The 21,104-nt window shown below is 32.4% G+C and overlaps 3 protein-coding genes across 4 annotated transcripts; 1 reads left to right on the top strand and 2 right to left on the bottom strand.

The window, feature by feature from the left end:
• Positions 1-684: 684 nt before the first annotated feature.
• Positions 685-7,319, bottom strand: LOC113874712 (long chain acyl-CoA synthetase 9, chloroplastic-like). 2 transcript variants are annotated; one of them, XM_027512930.1, is made up of 11 exons: positions 6,572-7,319; positions 6,412-6,492; positions 5,494-5,757; positions 5,177-5,308; positions 4,899-5,072; positions 4,544-4,773; positions 4,059-4,176; positions 2,726-2,857; positions 2,174-2,308; positions 1,905-2,111; positions 685-1,104 (listed from the first exon to the last, which is right to left on the bottom strand). In XM_027512930.1, the coding sequence occupies exons 1-11, from the start codon at positions 7,013-7,015 to the stop codon at positions 937-939; spliced, it is 2,085 nt and encodes a 694-aa protein (XP_027368731.1). In that variant the 5' UTR covers positions 7,016-7,319; the 3' UTR covers positions 685-936. The 2 variants fall into 2 exon arrangements, 1 of the variants encoding a protein (XP_027368731.1); XR_003506097.1 differs by having other exon boundaries at positions 988-1,104; positions 1,905-2,043.
• A 6,314-nt stretch (positions 7,320-13,633) lies between these two features.
• Positions 13,634-17,804, top strand: LOC113874105 (UDP-galactose transporter 1). The gene is made up of 5 exons (XM_027512326.1): positions 13,634-14,000; positions 15,215-15,464; positions 15,576-15,783; positions 16,610-16,841; positions 17,230-17,804. Exons 1-5 carry the CDS (start codon positions 13,890-13,892, stop codon positions 17,455-17,457), a joined length of 1,029 nt encoding a protein of 342 aa, XP_027368127.1. The 5' UTR covers positions 13,634-13,889; the 3' UTR covers positions 17,458-17,804.
• Positions 17,805-18,203: 399 nt separating this feature from the next.
• Positions 18,204-19,890, bottom strand: LOC113867329. The gene is made up of 4 exons (XM_027502589.1): positions 19,887-19,890; positions 19,085-19,479; positions 18,494-18,615; positions 18,204-18,360 (listed from the first exon to the last, which is right to left on the bottom strand). Exons 1-4 carry the CDS (start codon positions 19,888-19,890, stop codon positions 18,204-18,206), a joined length of 678 nt encoding a protein of 225 aa, XP_027358390.1.
• Positions 19,891-21,104: the final 1,214 nt, after the last annotated feature.

Genomic DNA, 21,104 nt, shown 5'->3' with positions numbered 1-21,104 from the left:
TATCTCTACACATGATAAACAACAAGATGAGGTTTAGACGAAAAAATTTCTTCAGCTTGTTTATTCATATGTGATACGTTGCCTAGAAATGGTGTGGTAAAGTACTCGGCCAACGGTAATATTAAAGAAAACTTGTGTGTGTGAATGACAAATTAAAATTACACTCAGAAGCCAGGATCGAAGGTCACAATCGACAGGTGAAGGCTCCCCCCGGATTTAGCTTAAAATTCTCTAAAGTGAATGAAGTATAAAGTGAAAAAGTACAAATTTAATTACCATTAATTTGAAACTAGTAATATTTATAAACTACTTCAATTCAAATTAAGAATAAATAAATTCTTACTTTTTTACGTTCGGCATCTCCTCAAATTGCCAAATAGCAAATACCAATTGTAAGGACGTCATGCATTCTCACGCTTTCTGTTACAAATTATCCGTTAAGCTTCTACTCGTATAGCTATTAAAACAGAGTTTTGTTTGCCATTTTAAAGGGAAAAATTCTCACGCTAGAAAATTTTGTAAAAGAAATTGTCTCACGAAGTGTTTTACAACCAAACCTTCGTTCCAAGTTGTATCAAATCATAAAATAAATGCATTTAGTTCCATCCTTTGGACATCGCTGGTTTTGTCTAGAATTTTGAAACAAGAGTAGTGATAGGCAAAAATGCAAGTTTTTTGGTTCTGAGGAGCTAAATTTATGGTGGAAAGATTGATAAAACATAAAAAGGTTTGACAAAGTTCACTACTCTGCAAATTCAAGTTATTCAACATTTTGGCCTTCTACTCGTGATAAGCCTCACTAGCATGATAAATATAACTTAAAATGGAAAAATAATTTTAAATAAAAAAATAAAGAACCCCACAAAAAGGAAAAAGGAAAATGTAAAAGTAGCTTCTTTCACTAGGATGAGTACCCAGATCCAAATTTGGTCTCGACTACGAGGCATATAACTTTGAGAGCTCTTCTTGAAAAGTCTTTCTAATGACATCTCTCTTGATCTTAAGAGCTGCAGTGACTAAGCCAGATTCTGGAGTCCATGGATCAGAAAGCAGCTTAATTTTTGCAGGAATCTCAAATTTTTCCAAACGAGCCTTCTTTGCTTCCTGCCAATGATTTCATAAAGTTATGGTAATAAGAAAAGGAATGATATTATATCATTTCATCTGCAACAATAAAGGGCATGAATATGTCGTATGTTGTACTCTTAAAACTATTTGACAGGAGATCCCCTTTTTATTTGGGAATCCGATTGAAAAAAAAAATGACACAACTAAACGAAGCATCCTTCGCCATTGTGTTAGGTTATAAAAGCTATATTTTTGACATATGTGCAGATAGTTACATACTATTATATTTTAGTCTAGTATGAAGGATAACATACTAATTGAAAAATCAGTTTCATTGTCCAAATAAACATGATTTCAATTTTTAAACCTTCTCACTGGGATAAAATAACAACAGTCAAGTCTTATCACAATAGGTAAAGTCGGTAACATGAATTACACAATGTATGACATTGAAGTTATTCAAAAACTAAATTTATGATCACTGTTGCCTAGAAGACGGTGAAAAATTACCTTCGATATTGTTTCATAACTGATAATAAAATGGAAGTGAGCAAAATTTGTCGGGTGAAATACAAATGAGTAAGTCTTAAACTCCATCGTTAGTCATTCCATATCATCATTCCAACTTTTCCTTCTACCCTATTTTGCAACTGCTCAAACAAGCATATTCTAGGACAATATTTGGGGAAGAACTGGTGTTAAGCTCAAAAGCTGATTCAGTTAAAGTTAAGTTTAGATTTTACTGTTAACTCAGACAAATATACTTTCTGAAAAGTGAATTTTCTTCTAAAATATTACAATTAATACGTAAAAGGACTTCTATACAAAAGGCATACCTTTGAAAGCGATGCATAGACCTCCTTCACACTTTCTTCTTTCCCGCACAGTTCTGAAAGATCAGAATAAGAAATTCCTTGCTCTGAAGCCCATTGCTCCAATGTGGGATGAGAAACCGCCACGAGTGCCACACAGTAGCTATGAAAAGGATCAGCATGCAACATAATATTATCCACGAAGGGACTGACAAGAAGAGCTGCCTCAACCTGTACTTAAAGAATTAGTCTTCAAATATTGAATGGTGCATTCCACGAACCAATATTCATACCTTTCCCAAAGACACATATTCTCCATGCTGTAGTTTAACTATGTCCTTCTTCCGATCAATGATCTCAAGGCAACCATCTTTATGAAATCTCCCTATATCACCAGTGTAGAACCACCTCATTCCTCTTTCATCAACCTTTACAACGAAAGAAAAGTAAATATATGCAACTAAAGAAAAGACAGCAAATCACAAATTTCAGCATGACTATGCAGAGTTGTCAAGGACCAGTCCTCTAAAAGCTTGTTACATGAAGATTCACAAATGGTTATATATTTAACTCATCTCCTCCCAGCGCTTGGGGCTGAAACCATGGATAATGTTCAGGCCCAACTACTTGAGCAGAATATTGTCCTTCATTTTGAAGCATGGAGGCAGTGAGGATCAAACACCTAACCACTTGGTCATATAGGCTTTGATCCTATCTTAAAGATGAACTCTACTAAATGCTTAAGCTGTTAGGTGAAAGTTCATGAATGGTTTATGTCTGGGAAGAAATATCACTAACAAAGGTGGAAAATCGTAAGTTATCCCCCACAGGAAAAAGAAAAATACCTTGTAAGATTCTTTTGTCTTTTCTTCATTTTTGAAGTACCCCAGAGTGACATTTGGACCACCAACTACAATTTCACCACGAGGCATCGGTGAGTCATTAGTTGAATATCCACCTTCAGGCCAATCAATTAGCTGAGCCAGGAATACCAAATAATGGCATAAGAAATATAATTCTGAATGCAGAAAGAGAAATTAAACCACCACTATAACATAAATATAGTAGAACTCATGACTTGATCTTGAAGCCTCACTTCCACTGCACTGTCATACAAGGATGCAAGACAACAATAATGGTTTCATAGCAAGCAAGAATGCTAAAGAATCACAAAGAAGAGGATAAAGATAGATGTCTCTAGCCGTTTCTATTTATTTTATTCACTTGTAAAATATAACCAGAAAGATTTCAAAAGACTTACATGAAATCAGGAAGCATAAATATCTGACAAATTGTAAGAATAGGATTAGATTAATGGTGATAATTGGTACATAGAAAATGATTTAAAAAATCACCATTTATACAAAGATAACATTAGGAGATATGACCTGAATAAAAGAAAACTTGAGCATCGACAAAGTCCATACAAATTCTAAAATAGCCAGGAAGTTTGGCAAAACACAATTTATGATATTTGCTAAAGATGGCATGTTACAGCAAAATACAGAACAATATCAAATGGATAGCACACACATGGTGAGTAAATAAGATTTGGGTTGAGATTAGATGGCTATGCTTAGTTAGTCAGCTTGTCTCAGTTGTTTGCTAATTATTATTGTTGTGGTGCCACTTTGAGGATATCTTATTCTTATTCTTATCCTTAGTTCTTGCACTTCTTTCTATGTTGTCACCTTCTCTCATGGTTGAGTCAATTCTTTGGATTGTACACCAAAGTCCCTTGTGTTATCCCAAATAGGTGATGATCAAAATATAAGAGAATTGCAAATAGATGCGTCAGTTGAAAATGCCCCAAACTGTTAGAAACAAGAATAAATTTTGGATATGTATGAGAATACACATAACCGAGTTATAATAAATAATTTAGGGATCTAAACTAGGCATCCATTATTAATACAACCAGCTACTTTGAAAGCCTAAATCATAAAGAGAACACTACATTAAAAAAAGGTCAATAAGGTGTATGTAATGGAATATCATAAATAGGAAAGCAGATTAACTGTACTTATGATTCGAAACATTATGAAGTGTAGGGGGTAACTGTTCCAAAGCTACTTAAGAACTATGATTCCATTAAACAATAGTATAATGAAATTTTCAAAAATAAAATAAAAAATAGCATAAATGTATGGAGGTGGATTACATCTGATCAATGACTACCTTAATATATGAGCAAGGAAGAGGTGGTCCAACACGACCCACAGATATATCATCAAAATCAGAGAATGTCCCACCAGCACAAGTCTCTGTGAGACCGTATCCTTGACCTATTGGAGCACTGCAAATGACAACCAACTATAAATGTGACAGAAAAAGATAATACCGGAAATCTGATAAGTAAAATAAAAAAATAAGTACATGATAAAGCTAGATATAGGATTTCAATTTTCCAAGAGAAAAAAAAGCAAACCCATATAAAGCGAGAATTACTGTTAATGCCAACTATCAAGCCCAATTGCTTAGTTAATCTGTGTTTCTAGTTTACTCTGAACTTCTGCATTGTTGACTGATTAACTACTTTTTTTTGTTTCTTAAGGAGAATATCTTATCTCTGCTATTAAGTGTCTGTGTCACTTCTTTTCTTCTGTTATGATGTTTCCACTTTTATTTGCACAAAAAAAGAAAGTTGATGATACGACACTGACCCAAGACAAATATTGATGAATCTTTGGGTATCACTAGAAAGGGGAGCACCGCCAGACAGTATAAATCGGATGCGACCACCCAGAATTGCTTGGACCTTTTTGAACACAAGAAAATGCCATAGAGCTTTTTCCAAGCCCCAAGCACCAAACCAGCTACCATTAATTGCACTCAACCTTCGAGCATAGCCTAAATCAAACAATTTCTTTGATAATCCTCCCTTTGCATTTACCTGCACAATCAGGGTTTAGTCCTACTACACTGACTATATACCCAAACAAGCTCACTAACACAGAGATTGATGCATAATATTAATATGTGGGTGTGTGTTCTTTAATTGCATCACAAATCAAATACCTTCTTGAGCACTCCATCACGTACACGATCAAGAATTGCTGGTACAGCTGCCATCACAGTTGGCATCAATGCTGTGGCGTCCCCTTTTTTTCCCTTTTTTATCTTGTTTGATGAATCAGTTAGAGTCAAAGGAGTTCCATATCCTATACAACCTCCAACAGCTGCAAGCAAATTCTAAAACAAGTAGTTGAGTTTGTCAATACATGCAAGAAAACAGAGGAAATGCACTTTAAACTGAAATATTTATTCAATCCCCTCACTAAAGTATAAACCCACACCTCAGCTACTAATTCAAGGATATGAGCCATTGGCAAGTATGCTAGGTAGACATCCTTCGGCCCAAGATTTGGAACTATTGTCATTACAGCAGAGACTGTTGCCAAGACATTGCCATGTGTCATCATCACACCCTGTGCAAAAGAAAGAAAATCAAGAAATAATACAACTAAAAAGAATAGTAAGAGAAAAGGATACAAATAAGTAAATTAAAAAACACAGTCCCATATAGAGTCCAGAGTATCAAGGAAAGTCAATCAAGTAAAATGCTAGAAAAGTTGAAATTGGAAGAACACAGTATCTCAAAGATGTTTTTAACCTTAGGCAATCCAGTACTTCCACTCGTGTACATTATAACTGCAACATCCGCTGAAAGGGGTAAATCAGCCTCAACAGGGTTTTCTCTACCAAGCCTCTCAACGTCAGCAAAGGACGTGATTGTCCAGCCATGCTGAGCAGATGAAGCATCGGATGGGACATCCACAGCCGTGCATATCACACGTTTCACTGAGTCAAGTTGTCCACTAATATGTATTAGTGATCCCAATTCTTTGCGCCCACAAATCACAGTTGTAACCTCTGTCTGGCACCAGACTTTAAACGTGAGGTAACCAACAAATATAGAAACAGCACATAAACTAAAATGATGGAAAAGAAGCAAAACAATTTCAACAAACTGTTTCAAACCATAAATAAAGTGCAGAAAGTAAATCACAGTAGGGGGCACAACCTACAGCTAAATTAACAATTACATGAAACAGTGTGAATTCTTGTCCATTAAATAAAGGAAAATGATGTTAAGGTTAAAATCAAGAGTTTTTTCGTGAGATATCTTAAGCATTGAGCACTCAAGCACCCCTCTACAGGCTTCCCATCCCACCTCTTCTTTTCACCTCTCCTCACCCCATCCCATCCCATCCCATCTATTATTCTGTTGTTAGTTGCTACAAAACATAATAAACAATATCACTGTTTCTTCCCCCACATTACTACTACTGCTGTAAGTAATACTGTAGTACATTTTAATAAAGCTCAATTTAGAAAAAACATCAAAAGAAAATGATAGCTTTAGAATTTTAATTTCTCCTCCTTTCTCTTTTTTTCACCACACTAGGAGTATGAATATACCTTGTTCAATTTTTAAAAATTAGTAGCACTGAACAGCCAAGATAGCAAAATACAACAGTCAGTAACACTTCGCAATCTATAACAAGTGACAAAAACAGATAGCGAAAACCTCATTCAACGAGTGACACAAAGCTTCCTCTCCCAACGACGCGTAAATAGTCACAACCGTCACATTTCTCCTGAAGCAACCCTAAAGAAACAAAAACACGAGTAAGAAAAAAAAAACATAAAATTGAAGGAAATTAAGTTCGAAGCATAAAGACAAACACCTGCAATGCAATAAACCATTGTTCCCCGGTCTCAGCAAAGATAGCTGCACGCTCTTCCCTGGGATGACCCAGCGATGCTAAACCAGAAGCGAAACTACACACAGATTCAAACACTTTTCCATAGGTGAGCCAGTGGTAATCTCCGAGATGAAGCTTCTCGAAGGTTCTTCCATCCTGAGAGGTCTCAACATCACGCGCGATCAACTCGCGCGTCCCGAGCAACAACCTATCATGATGCTCCCTGCATGCACGCTCGAACAGCTCCGCCAGAGTCGTCACTCCATCCCAAGCCGAACTCATAACCGAACCGAACCGGTGGTTCCGAACCGCAAAGCCGGGCTCACCGCCGACGTCGGCGGGCAAGCCGCGGCGCTTGCGGTTGTTGGAATTGCGGAAGAGGAGTACGAGGAGAGGAACCACGAAGCCAACAATGTAGGGGTTCATCCTTGATCCAAAAGGGTCAATTCAAAGCAACGTGATATTGTTTTACTTTAAGTAACAATCGGAGAAAACAATGACACGGTTATGATGTTTTCGAAACTCAAAGGAACAGTGTACGAGGTGAGTGTTTTGAGTTTGTGATTTGGAGGAAAAGAGGGTATTATGAATGAGTTGGCATTGGGATCAAAGCAGTGAAGGGAAGAAGAAAAATAAAGTGTGAAACGCAGAAGTGAGAAGTGCTGCGATGGCGAGTGCAGTGGGCGGAGAGAACAAAGGGAAGCAAGGGAATGAGGTTTTTTGGAATTTTAGAATCTGAATATTTTTGTCTTTCCTCAGTAATAACTATTCATTAACTTTTAAGCATGTATTTTTGTTTTGTTATAGTTTATGTTTGATTGTGACTTTATTTGATTTTCACATCATTGTTTGTAATCATCCTAACAGCGTGTCAAATTTACTTTAACCTGTAAAATTTTTCTGATAACGTATAAAGGTTGCACGATATACAAAATTATATATACTAATATTAATATATAAGTAAATATATTAATATTATTAACTTTATAATTGAAAAGCGCGCTTAATTGGTGGTGATTTGTTAACTTTGTTTTCTTTCTTTGCATAATTGTACACGGCTTTAAGAATAATGAAATTGTGCTGTAGAATATCATTTTGAGGTGACACTTGTTGGCTTGATCAATTGAAAAAGAAACAACTAAAAGTTTTGACGAATTAAGCTGGGCAACTTGTGAGTTGTTACAACATTGGATCAGTTTTGACAGATTCCAGGCCCCTGATATGGGTTGTATTTTTAAGAATGCAGGCCCAAACTGGAGGCGCTTTTTCATCCCAAAAATATCATAAGCCCTTTCTATAAGGAATTAGGAATGAACAAACATTATGTTTACAAACTTATATTAACACATTGTTCATAAAATAAATTGTATTTATGTCTCTTAATTAAGCATTAGTGCAATCTACACTGACACACATCTAATAGAGTTACAAATTTTAAAAGACACCTCGTATGAGAATGGTGATGTTGTTGGAGGTATAATTAGGAAGTTATTATTAGTTTGAAGATAGTTTGCATTTTATTAGGATTGGTTATTAATTAATTGGATTTTAGATTGTATATCAGACTTTATAATATTTGAATGGAAGAATGTGTATAAATAATAAATTTTATTGTATAAAATATTTTAAAAATATAATACAACACACTGTAAACGCATTGATTACATATTGATCTATGAAAAATATTAACGAATTATTCAGATGGATTTTTGTTATTATTATTTTTGTATATGAGTCACTTGGGCCCAAAACGTTAGATGGTTCTTTGTTAAACGAGTAATGGATGACTTAATTTTTTAAATATATTTTTAACAAATCACAAATTAATTAATAATTTATTTTTATTTATATTTTATAATTAAATTCAAGCACACACATTACTTTGATTAAAAAGAAAAAACCATCGCACCAATTAGCAGATGAAAATTATAGTAAAGCAATGCATCCAAAAAGTAAGAAAACGATCTCATGGTGGGTTGGTATGGTGGTACAGTGGATGAAGCTACATGCTATCGGTATGGATGGTTGAATGAAGTTATTGTTATGCTTATGAAGTTAATAAAGCTATGTTTATGAACTTTTTTATTGTTTTGATTTTGAACGTGTTTCTTCATTGTTGATTGGCCACCTTCTTTGATTTAGTCTGCAATTGAATGCAAATCTTTACCTTTTACGAGGTTCGACAGTAAAAGACGGTTAACAATATATTTTGTACACAATTTAAAATAATAAAAGGAATTTGATGTATATGCACACTTTTATAGACAATTTTTTTAAAACAAATTTTACATTTAAATTTAGTTGTTGACGATCGGAATTAATTATTGATGATACCCATAACAGTAGTATTAAATAATCAAAATACTAGGGCAATAGTAATGAAATGGTAATTATGGATGGTGGTAATAATAATAATAATAAAATTTCATTTTAATCATTCATGTTTTACTTTAAAAATTATATTAAAAAACTTACAAACACGCCGAATGAACCCTGTGCTGTCAATTTATAATTATGTTACTTTTCAATAAAATACTAATGCTAAATCTTTGAGATGTAAATAATCTAAGGTGCAATATTCTATATCTCTTGATCTTTTGGTACGTTTTGTCGATTTAAAAATTTAACATTTTATCACATTAGAGTGCTTTTTTTGTAAGTTATTATCTACAAACTTGATACTCTTACCAAATAATTATTTCTTTGAACATTTCGCATGTATTTGTAAATAGGGATCAAAGACAATCCAATTGGCAAATCAGACTAAATCTTATAATTCTTTAATTACAATATTGCGATGTTGATTCATTTGTGAATAACCAAATTAAGCGAGTTCATCAAATTAAATTGACTGTAATTTCCTGTACCCTCATTAATTTCTTAGCCCCACTCTGTTATTATTATTATTATACCTTAGGTGCATAAAAAAGCCAACGGTTCCATCATGCCTAGCACTACAATCTATTGCCACTGAGAATACGATAAAGGGTATGCAAAATATTGTGAGAAAAGCCAAAGGTTCCATCATGTCTTCGTTAAGGTTTCTAGAATGTCTTAACCTTGAAAAGGGCACAATTTTCATATTTTGTTTTATTAAAAGTGTATAACAATAGTTATACGATGCTTACAATTAATTACACTTTTTGGGGCCAGCATTTTTCTGTTCTACTTCATCTCAGATAATTTCTTCCCCACCTTCCACGCCATGCTGTTGTTATTGCAGACATTTTTAAGCTCGTCCATACTCAATGGTCTATCAACAATTAGCCCACCCCTAGTGGGCCAAACCATTGGGTATTGGCCAATGTTTTAGGCATAGCTAAGGCGTGTTAACTCTTCTTCTTTTCTTTGGTTTTTCAAAAATGGTGTTGCAAGTTTCGTCGCACCTTGCAGTCATGAGTTCAATTCCCTGTTGATTCACACAATTAATGCTTGCCCACAATTTTTTATTTTTCATACCCAATATTAAAATTCGCAAATGATCTCGTAGGTTGCATAAACAAATCACATGGATAGAATAATTCCAAAACTGTGTAAAGTCTCAATTGCTGCACTTTACTTTTGCCACACTTGTTGCTATAGCCCATTTATTGCTCAGTTTTTTAAGATGGCCGAGATATACTTTTGATTGTAATATATTCACGTATTTAACTTAACTTCAAATGTACCTTTTTAGAAATAAATGAGAAAATACTAATAAAGCCGTAAAGTTTTGGAGCTTGCAATAGACTTTGTACGATGAATAATTTAACTCAAACAAGAAAAAAGACTTTATTCACCTCTTGTATTGCCAATGAGACCCCGAGTATTCATTTTCGTCTTTTTTTTTTTTTCCTTTTTCTGATAATTATGTGATTCAATCTTTACATTGTGGCACATGTCATGTTTCAAAATTAAATCGATTAGAATTGTTTTAAATTTTATAACAAAAAAACATAACACGAGTAGCAATAGAAACACGAGGTAACTGTTTTGTCAAATACAAGAGGAACGGCCGTTGACGGAGACTTTCTGAATCGTTCCAAAAGGGACGCTTTGAATCCAGTGGCAGGCGTGGCAACTAGCAAAATGCTTCAAAGTTTGCTTCTTTATTTGCATAGTTTGGCCATTTGAATTATTAAAATTTTACACTGTACATGATATTACATGTTATTTGATTTTGTATATATACATATTTCACCTATTTTGTATTGGTGGCGGGTTGTTCATGAAATGCCTTTGCACCCACACACATACCTTATTTGGCCACTCGCCAGATTTAGACACACTATCCTTAGAAACGTCTCCAAAAATATTAGTTGACACAAAAACTCATTCGGATATACCTTTCCCACCAAATGAAACTCTCGTATATTTAATTAGGATCATATATATTTTTTAAACTTAATTGTTAACTATTTTATACGCTTATTGTAAATAAAATAATAGTAATAGTTTACAAAATAAAAATAATTTTATTATATCATCCAATTTTGACCTCTCTCAAGTCTCAATACGATTGACTGGGGACGGTGTGTCTGGTGGCAACTTCTACCTACGGTTGTATTGGCACATTCTCGTCTATTTTATAAGAAGTACATTAGACATTAGTAGGTTGTGGTTTTAAGAAATTAATGTTTTAGCAATTTTAAACTGTAACTTGTCGATATATTTTTACAATATATATGTTGGCATAATTTATTGGTATAATTCTTTTAAAAAATAAGTATTAAAAAAAGTTGTATATATTAAATTTAAATTTTTATTATGTTAAGTGACGTGACATATTTTATAATTTATATTGAGCATTTCACATGTTTTATATTGTGCTTACCTCTTAAACGTCATTATTTAAATTTTTTATCTTTGTTTTAAAAATTGATCTATCTACTAAACTAAGAGACATCAATATGAACTAGATATATAATATGTTTTATCAACTTGTTTTTACCAAAGAATTTTTTATTTTTTTAATGTGCGATTGATACGTAATAAGAAATTAAAAAACCCACTGATTATAGTGTAGTTATCCACAAATCATATAAACTGAATCAATAATATATTTTACTGAAAATTTTAATTTTACCATCTCGTGGTATTTTTATGGTAAAATTAGTGATTTAATTTTTTCAAATGTATTATTTTATTTTTTATGTAAATATAGTTTTTCCGATTTATTCTTATATCGAATTAATCATTTCATTATAACATGCTTGAATCTCATAACATTTTTTTTCAATAATTATTAAAATTGTTTGAGAAGTTTTTCTATTGTAGGATCAACATATAAATTAGTTATTGGTTTCATTATATCCCTATTTTTTTTAATATATTTTTTTCAGTGTTATAAAAATTGTTTGGAATATTTTTTTTAGACATATAGTTGCGACTTTTTTAGATTTTTTTTATAAAAAAATATCCTTCTTATTTTGTTATTATCTTTCGTTTATTATGTTGATTGTTTAATTTATTTATTATTTGCCAATAAATAAATATCAATTGATAAAAAATCAAATCACAAGAGATTTGATAATTGTTAAACTTATTAAATAAAAATAAAATTATGAAAATATTAAAGGAGAAAAGAGGAAATATTATATTTTTTTGTATTACGACGAGAATATAACGAGATCACATTGATAATTTAAAAACGTCTCTTTTGTTAAAATGCTTTAGGAGTATGTTTGTAAAAGAGATTTTGGCGAGGGTATATATTTTTTAATTAAAATAAAAATAAAATTTATAATAATATATACATTTGTCCAATATATCACATTTATATTAATATAATATTTTATATTTTTAAAATATTAATTTCAATATATATTTATTTAAAATACAATATAAAAATATCCTTTTTTTCTTCTTCCTATGCAACCTCTAACACATCCTCAAGACCCCTCCTATCATGATCTGATCTGGATCAGATACTTAGGTGGCCATTTGAAAATTTTCAAATTAAAGTGAATAATTCTAATTTTGTATTATTTTTTATTAGTAAATAAAAATATTTTATATATTTTATATCTTAACATAATAATAAATAAATATTTTCATTTAATACTTAATTAAAATTCATGGAAGTTTTTATTTCACAATATTTATTGTATTACCTTTCTTAACTTATATTTTGAAAGCAATATTAAAATTAAATTATTAAACATTAAAGTTAACATGTCAGGTTTTTTTTCATTTTTTTAGTTTTGTAACTATCATATTTTTACACTATAAAAAATAAAAGTTAAAATATAAAATGTTTCAATCTTTTAAGAAAAAACATGTAATCTTTAAAATATATAAAAGTTTAATTTAAACATCTCTTGTGAAAAGATAGTGCCTCGCATAAAAAAATTACGTATCTTTTTATATATTTTCAAATTCTTCAACACTTAATTGATATATTTTTTTTATTAACCAAACATATCATTTTAAAATATATTAAATAAGAAATATTTAATTATATTAGAATTGATTATTATTATCTTTTATCCAAAAAATTAAAGCAACAAATAATTACAATTCAGTAGTTTGATCAATAAAAGTTTTATTTTATATAATTTTTGTAGGCAATGTAAAAATATAAAATCTTATGTATTATGCAAGAATATTAAATTTATAAGATACTTAAAAAATTTAATTGAATATTTTTATATCATAAAAGATCCAAAATGGACAAACGAAACTAGTACAGTGCACCACCACTTACGCGTACATTACGAAGAATTTAAAAATGTGACGTTCCCCAAATACTCCGGCAAATATGTTTTAGTTTGAGACGGCTTCAATGTAATTAAGACAAATGAAAATGAAATGCCTTTAAAATATATATTAAAAAATAAAATTTTTATTAAAAATATTAATATACTCACATAATAATTTTTAATATTTGTATTGATTAGTATTAACTAATATTTTAAAAAACGCTTATCTTAATTATTACATTTTTAATTTTTGTATGAAACAAAAATGAAGGTTTGAAAAAGAGGTGAATGGAAAAATCAGAGGATATTAATTTATGGAGAGGCCGCGATCTTAATGTGACCGAATTGACCCCGAACCTCGGAACTCGAATGGCATGGGACCCACCAAACAAAAGAAGAAACATGAAAATTTCCATGGCGTGATGGGGGGAAAGAGAGAGTAGAAAAGAAACGTTTCGAAAATATTTGTAACATAAAAAGGAGAAAGAGAGTGTGGATGCAAATTCCATGAGAGCAGAGAAGAGGTGCCTCATACTCGTCATTATCCGTTACGAGTACGAACCCTCCTCTCTTCTCTTTTCCCTCTTTCTCTTCTCTTCAATTCCTTAACACCGTGATTCATGGAAGACACCTTCGTTTTCCAGTGGAGCGCCGTTAGATCTCTCTTATCCATCCTTCAGTGGTGGGCCTTTAACGTCACCGTTATCATCGTTAACAAGTGGATCTTCCAGGTTCCATTTCTTTCTCTGCAAATCAATCTTATATATATTTAATTTCCAAACTAACTCTATTTCTCTTATTGTTTTCTAATTTACGATGTTGATGCGAGAACAATTGTATGATCTCTGGAATTTTGCTAGATTCCACCGTTAGCATGCACAACAGTGATGCTACCTGGATTATCTAGTTATCGAAGTGTGTTTTAAACGTGAAAAACGCTATGGATTGATATTTGTATTAATTGCTATTTTTGGCGTTGCGTTTTGATTTTTAGGATTTTCGTTGTTACACAAAATCCTTATTGTGTGTTTGGATCGAGTTATTTTGGGTTTAAAACGACTTATAAAATTAACAACGAATCTGTTTCTTCTCTCAAAATTAATAAAAAGAGAGTGCTCCTATGCTGTTCATCGAGCTTGACCCGTTGCATTTCTGAATTATTGTTTTGTTACTGATCTTCCTTCTCTTCCGGTACTTCTGCACGTTGTTGGTTTCCCTTAATTTCTTTAGCTATCAGTCTGAATTTTCTTTGATTTGTTTCTGTTTGTTAGCTGTTTCTAAATTTAATTTAAAGCGAGATGTTCCTGTATATTTTGGAATTTGAGCAAATACCAGTGCTTGCTAATCATTGCAAAATTCTTTTTTTTTCCCTTAAATCTTGGATTGTTGTATGAATTTAAGAAGTTGAACCAAAATATAGAAAACCGTGTAACTGTAATGTAACTTTCCTACATAACTTAGTGTGGTTTTAAAATGAATTATAAGTGATCCGAACAGGTGGTACGTGTGATTAATTTGTGAACAAATAATTGTGGCTTTAAAGATTCTAGAAGTGTATAATTTTTTCCAAGGGAGATTGGGCGTTACCCTGGTGTGAATAATCTACTAGATTCAATTCTTTTGTTGCTGGATAGAAAAGGTCTGACGGTTTTCTTAAGTTGTATTAGTGGTTCTCAGAACTGTACTTTTTAAATTTTTATCTCGTGATGACGTCTGTGTGTAGAAAAAGCTTTTTATGAGGACCTAAATGATTGTTATCACTAGACTGTTTAGATCTTCTATGTTTGTGTTCCATCTGTAATGAAGAAATGGTTTATCTATCTTTACCACTTGTTCCACAATCCATATATTTGTGTTTACTATTCCTTCGTACTTACCTTTGTCGTTAAAATATCATATTGTAAACTTGTATGGATTATATAACAACCACAATTTTATTTTTCAGAAATTGGATTTCAAGTTTCCTCTATCAGTATCATGTGTCCACTTTATCTGCTCAGCCATTGGAGGATATGTGGTAATTAAGGTGTTGAAGCTCAAACCACTGATAACTGTTGACCCTGAAGATCGCTGGAGAAGAATCTTTCCAATGTCATTTGTTTTCTGTATTAACATAGTTCTGGGAAATGTGAGCCTAAGATACATTCCAGTTTCCTTTATGCAGACAATAAAGTCATTCACACCTGCCACCACCGGTAACGTTTCATATTCTGTGTTAACATTTCCACCACATATTTGCTACCCACTGTGTATTGAAACTTGAGGATATTTTCATGATTTCATCTGATCTTGGTGAACTGGCGCAGTTGTTTTGCAATGGCTAGTATGGAGGAAATACTTTGAATGGCGTATTTGGGCTTCTCTTATACCCATTGTTGGAGGGATTCTTCTCACATCTGTAACAGAGCTTAGTTTTAATATGTTTGGATTTTGTGCTGCCTTATTTGGTTGTTTGGCTACATCCACAAAGACTATTCTTGCAGAATCTCTTCTGCATGGATACAAATTTGACAGGTACTGTTTTTATGCTTTTATTTCTTTTATTGTTAGTAACTTTGTATTTTGGTGTTCTTTGTATCCTTTTTCTGGATTTCCCAGTTATTTACATGTCTGCCATAATCTTTATTGTGGAAAATGGGTTGTTAACTCATACATTGACTATTTTTAGTTCGTTTTCTTTTTCTCCAATGTAAAGCTAGGAAATATTCTACATTGGAGCTAAGAACATCTTTGGGTAGTGCATAGTTTGATTGCAGCAAACCAGTAAATGTTGCCGAGCGTATCTATTAGGCATTACAACCAAATGCATATTAGCTAAGATTTGCTGAATTTCACCCAAAAAAGGAGATGTGGCTTGTGAATGGTGGTTTTGTTATAAGTATATATAACCCACAGAAGGTACTCTATATGGTGATTGTAATTATTAATAATCAATATTTGTTATAAAATAATACAAAATTTGAAGAGTGCCTTTGTAGTGCTGATATGACACAGTTGCATATGCATCTTCATTGTAACCATAATGACATAAATTAAGTAGATTATCTTATAAAATCATGGTTGGTGAAAATAATACATTTCTATCTTGATGTTACTGTTGGGTGTAAACTTGCTACGGGTGTGCCTCAAGCCTCTGTAAGGGCTTATGATTTACATATAGATGACCTACCAATTAAAGCCCACCAACAGGAATTGCTACCTAGACACTTCCGTTTTTTTGTCAATGATGTTATTCTATACTTTGTTACAGTATTACAGTTTGTATCTTGGTTTCTCTGAATTGCTTTGCCATGACTTTTCTGCAGTACCCAAGCTAATTCTTCTTTTCATGTATCTTCAGCATAAACACAGTTTATTACATGGCACCTTTTGCAACAATGATCTTGGCGCTTCCTGCCATGTTACTTGAAGGTGATGGAATTCTTGAATGGCTAAATACCCATCCATATCCTTGGTCGGCTCTCATAATTATTTTTAGCTCTGGGGTGTTGGCTTTCTGTCTTAACTTCTCCATTTTTTACGTGATTCACTCCACCACTGCTGTAACGTTTAACGTTGCCGGAAATATGAAGGTGAGATCTATTGGTATCTTCCAAGCATCATGGTTGTAGTTAATTGGTTCAATTCATGTATTTGGGAAACTGTCTGTTTCTTCTATTTAAAACCCAAAGAAGATGCAGGCATGTTATCACTCTTTCCAACAAGAGATGCCTTTCCTGCCTCTTGCATTTTTCGTTTCATTTTGCTTTACCATATGCTCCCCTAGTTTCACTGAATTTAATTAAATCTTCGTTCTTCTACTTGCATGTTAGTCATTAAGTGCATGGTGGATTGTGTTAATGGATTATTGATGTTAGGGTAGTGAAACGGGTTGTGTTAATGGTGGAACCGAACTATGATATCTCTAACCAGAATTATTTTTCACTTTTCAAATTAAGCAGAATCATGTTTTCTGTGCAGGTTGCAGTTGCTGTCCTTGTTTCTTGGCTGATATTTAGGAACCCAATTTCATATTTAAATGCTGTTGGGTGTGCCGTGACTCTCGTGGGATGTACATTCTATGGTTATGTCAGGCACATGCTTTCTCAACAGCCACCAGTCCCAGGAACTCCTCGGACACCCAGGACCCCTCGGAGTAAGATGGAGTTGCTTCCTCTTGTAAATGATAAATTAGAAGATAAGGTCTAATTGATTTAGCTACTATGATGTTTATGCCTTTTGGAGGGCAGTAATAGCAATAGGTACAGAAAGATTGAAGTCACGTTGGTTATTTATTCTGATAGAGTAACCAAAATTTTTAATACAAGTTTTTTTCTTTTTTTTCTTGAACTCTCCACCTTTGTCATTTTCTTTTTCTAGATCCTAGTTCTCTCCATTTTGCTTTTTTTCTCCGTTTCATTGTATGCACTATAAACAGACGGACGATTATTATTGTTAATTTATTGTTATTTGTGTAAGGGAAACGAAATGGACGAACATATCTATTGGTAATTTCGACGGATTAACGTTCATGGCCGAAATTGCCGTTTCTAGTTCAACTCGAACAGTGTGTGGAATTGTCCGTTAGTGATTCGACTGCATGTGACAATCAATGCAAATATAGATAGATTTTAACGTAAAATTGAAATAGGTTATTTATATTACTATGGTACAATTACCACTAAAAGGTGCTCGAATTAATGCTCATTATACTGGCTCAGTAACTGAAGATCCTCACAACAAAAATAAAATTGTTCACAAGCATGGACAATTTGATTATTTTTTATCAGTCAGATTACATGGTCTTAAGTGATGACTCTCATATCATCAGTACGATATAGTTAGAACTAGTTACAGGGTGATACAGATTATAGATGGTCACAATATCATGATTAATTTCCCCCCTTTCCCCTTTATCCCTTCTAAGATCTTAACTAGCAGCAACTAAACTATATCTAAGCCAAAAGCCAGAAATTCTTCTGCCACCTAGTGCTGATGAGGTAGCCATTCGTGCCCTGGCTTCTTTTCCTTACTCCTATTGTCAAGCACTCAGCGTTATTGATGCAATACTCCACAAACTCATCTGTACTAGTGCTGCTGCCTCCACAAAGACTGCAAAAAATAAAAATTAATTCATTGAATTACAAACAGTGAATTGTTTAAAAACTATACCTGAGACACGAGAAATTTTAAAATTTGATATCAAAGCTTGCAAATTGAAGGTGTTGGATGACAAGACTCTCACCAGCTTAAGAGAGAAGAAGGCTTCTTTTGGCCCAGTACCAGGACAGAGACCTCCAGCTTCTTTACTTGGCTCATAACTGTGGCCACTTTAGGTCCTTGGATTACGAGCGCTTCCACTTCCACCTAATGTCAGACCATGACACTATCAGTAACTCCTTTTTCAACAGGGGAGGATACAACAAAGGAAGAAATGTGAAATGAAAAGCTGAAGCATCTGAGTACTTCTCATGATTTTTCTCTGCAAAGTGAAATTTAAAGAAGGGAATAATGCAAGAAGCTAAGACCCTTCGCCATCTAAAAAAGAAAAATGAAAAAAGAAAGCTGGAGAAGAATTGAAGGCAAAAGAATTATTTTTCAACAAGAAAAAAAAAAAAGAGGAGACCTCCTATCTAACAATTTTTTAACATCATTGAAAATTCACAGAACTACTTGAAACAAGATCTACCAAGCTCAATGACTACCCTTTGCCTCTCTAAAGGCGTGAAAGGAAACTGAAGAAAATAACATAGCAATGGTTATCTCTACTTGATCTCAACAAATGAAAGGGAAGAGTAACATATAACTATCCTTGCTACAAACGCAACCAACTTACCCCTGGCTTGCAATCTCTGCAAAGGGACCCAAGATAGTTGACAAGATAGGTGGAACAAGAAGATTCAGAACCCTTATGAGGCGGCACAACATGGAGCAGGGTCAACAAATCACCCTTATTAGCTACATGGGTTAGTGCCCACATCATTGCATGCTTGGAATGTGAAGTGCCATCAACCACAACCATCACCCTCTTCCTCCCCGTCATCCCACACTCTCCATTCCCATACATGTTAAACCCTTCCATTTGATTCAGACTTGCTTCACACCCGCCACTAATATATCTGCTTTTCCCACTCCACCGATTTGATGTTGATTTCCAAGCCTCCTTTGCACTTAACTGTCTTAAAAACGATGCAGAACTTGGCATTGATCTCTCTTGAACAACCCTTTCCGCTTGATTTATCCAACCACAAGTGTTCTACTGTACTCTTATTACTAGATAAAGAGGGGTATAGGTGATAGAGTGTAGCACAGGTTTTGTATGACAGATTACTATAGCTGGGAAAACACACTTGCTAGTTCCTAGGGGAAGAGAGAGAAGTGCAGTAGGTAGAGGATGATGTGGGGGTATACGTGATGCAAACTCAGAAGTTGGGGGGCTTTTATTTTTGCGCAGATTAAAGTGTCACGGGAATCTGAGGTCTGTTTTGTGCATGATGATGAATAATGGGATCTTTGTGAAATCTTTTTTCATCTATTTCAGAATCTTTTGTACTATTATGGTAATACTTGTTTTGTCGTGATAAACTGGTTCGTTAAGCATTGTCTATGCAATAATTATAATAAAGAACAAGAATTACCCATAACATATGATGTAAAGTGGTCCATCAAATTGGCTTATCCTCAGCTCACAATTTAAATTTATTTTAAAGTTATTAATTATAATTTTTAGTTAAATATGTATTTTTATGATTTTTAACATATATTTTTAACATGCACTTGAGATAGGCTGATTCGTGGATTCAAAATGCAATGTTTGCATACATATGTAAAGTCACAAGGATGAAGTTTGATGTATTATGATTAGAAATATGTTTTGTTTTGATCTTCTGAAAAAATCGTAAACGTTTATTTATGATTATTTTAAACACGAAAGCAATGCAACTCAAATTCACATTTATTATTTAAATGTTCGTTTGATAGAGTAAAATATAAGAGGAAAATAATTAAATATAAATTTAAAAAAGAAAAAGAAAAATGTTCGTTTAAATGTTTGTTTTTTTATATGCAAACAGAGGATTGCTGTTTGTGCATTTAGATAAATACGTCTGGAAATTAAAAAATAACAAAAATATCTTTTAAAAAACGATTACAGAAATAAGAATTGTATATTTATGTATAGTGCTTTAAGTCCATTCTTCTAGTTTTAGGTTGAATGAGTGTGATTTTTAAATTTCCAAAACAAATTCTATTGTTTGTCTTAGTGATCCAAGCAAAGGGGCATGGGAAGTCATAAAATGAAACAACTCAACTTTAGTATGAAGTTTAAAAAATATTTCTACAAATTAATTTAATGAGTTACAACCAATGCTTAATGCTTTTAGGACAATTTTTAATTTTAATTTCTTAATTGATGTTTTAAGCATTTAAATTAGTATAAATATTTAAATTTTATTAATTTAACCATTTAAAAGTAATATTTTTGTTATTAAAAATAGTGCCTTTATTAGATTAAAGTTTAAAGGTCTAATAAATAAATTTTCAATAAAATTTTACAATAATTAGTTGCTAAAATTTAATCTTAAAAGTTGATGTTGATATTTTTAAAAATATTTTCTCAAAATTTCAACGTGTATCAAAACAAAAAAAAATATGTATATTTTTAAAAATTACAAATCACATTATATTATAAAATTTAATGCATTGATAATATTAATTTTTTAATAAAAAGTTATCATTCATTAGTTTCTTAATATATAATTAGTAAATGTTAAAAAAATTATATTAAAAATGATATTAATAAAAATAATCAATATAATTTTAAACTTCTACATAAATAGATTTTAAAAATAAAATTA

Source organism: Abrus precatorius, unplaced genomic scaffold (genome assembly GCF_003935025.1).
Source record: "Abrus precatorius isolate BTA unplaced genomic scaffold, Abrus_2018 Scaffold10, whole genome shotgun sequence".
Classification (NCBI taxonomy): Eukaryota; Viridiplantae; Streptophyta; class Magnoliopsida; order Fabales; family Fabaceae; genus Abrus; species Abrus precatorius.
The sequence above is the reverse complement of the archived record's forward strand: the minus strand, read 5'-3'. Positions and strand labels throughout refer to the sequence as shown.

Excerpts from the sequence above, each read along its gene's own strand:
- LOC113874105 (XM_027512326.1), top strand. The coding sequence starts at position 13,890 with ATGGAAGACACCTTCGTTTTCCAGTGGAGCGCCGTTAGATCTCTCTTA. Across the intron at positions 15,784-16,609 it reads CATGGATACAAATTTGACAG|CATAAACACAGTTTATTACA; the intron begins GTACTGTTTTTA and ends ATGTATCTTCAG. Across the intron at positions 16,842-17,229 it reads ACGTTGCCGGAAATATGAAG|GTTGCAGTTGCTGTCCTTGT; the intron begins GTGAGATCTATT and ends TTTTCTGTGCAG.
- LOC113867329 (XM_027502589.1), bottom strand. Across the intron at positions 18,616-19,084 it reads GCAGAGATTGCAAGCCAGGG|GTGGAAGTGGAAGCGCTCGT; the intron begins GTAAGTTGGTTG and ends GTCTGACATTAG. Across the intron at positions 18,361-18,493 it reads CCTTCTTCTCTCTTAAGCTG|TCTTTGTGGAGGCAGCAGCA; the intron begins GTGAGAGTCTTG and ends TATTTTTTGCAG.
- LOC113874712 (XM_027512930.1), bottom strand. The coding sequence starts at position 7,015 with ATGAACCCCTACATTGTTGGCTTCGTGGTTCCTCTCCTCGTACTCCTC. Across the intron at positions 5,758-6,411 it reads TGTGTCACTCGTTGAATGAG|ACAGAGGTTACAACTGTGAT; the intron begins GTTTTCGCTATC and ends GTCTGGTGCCAG. Across the intron at positions 4,177-4,543 it reads TTCATCAATATTTGTCTTGG|TGCTCCAATAGGTCAAGGAT; the intron begins GTCAGTGTCGTA and ends TGTCATTTGCAG.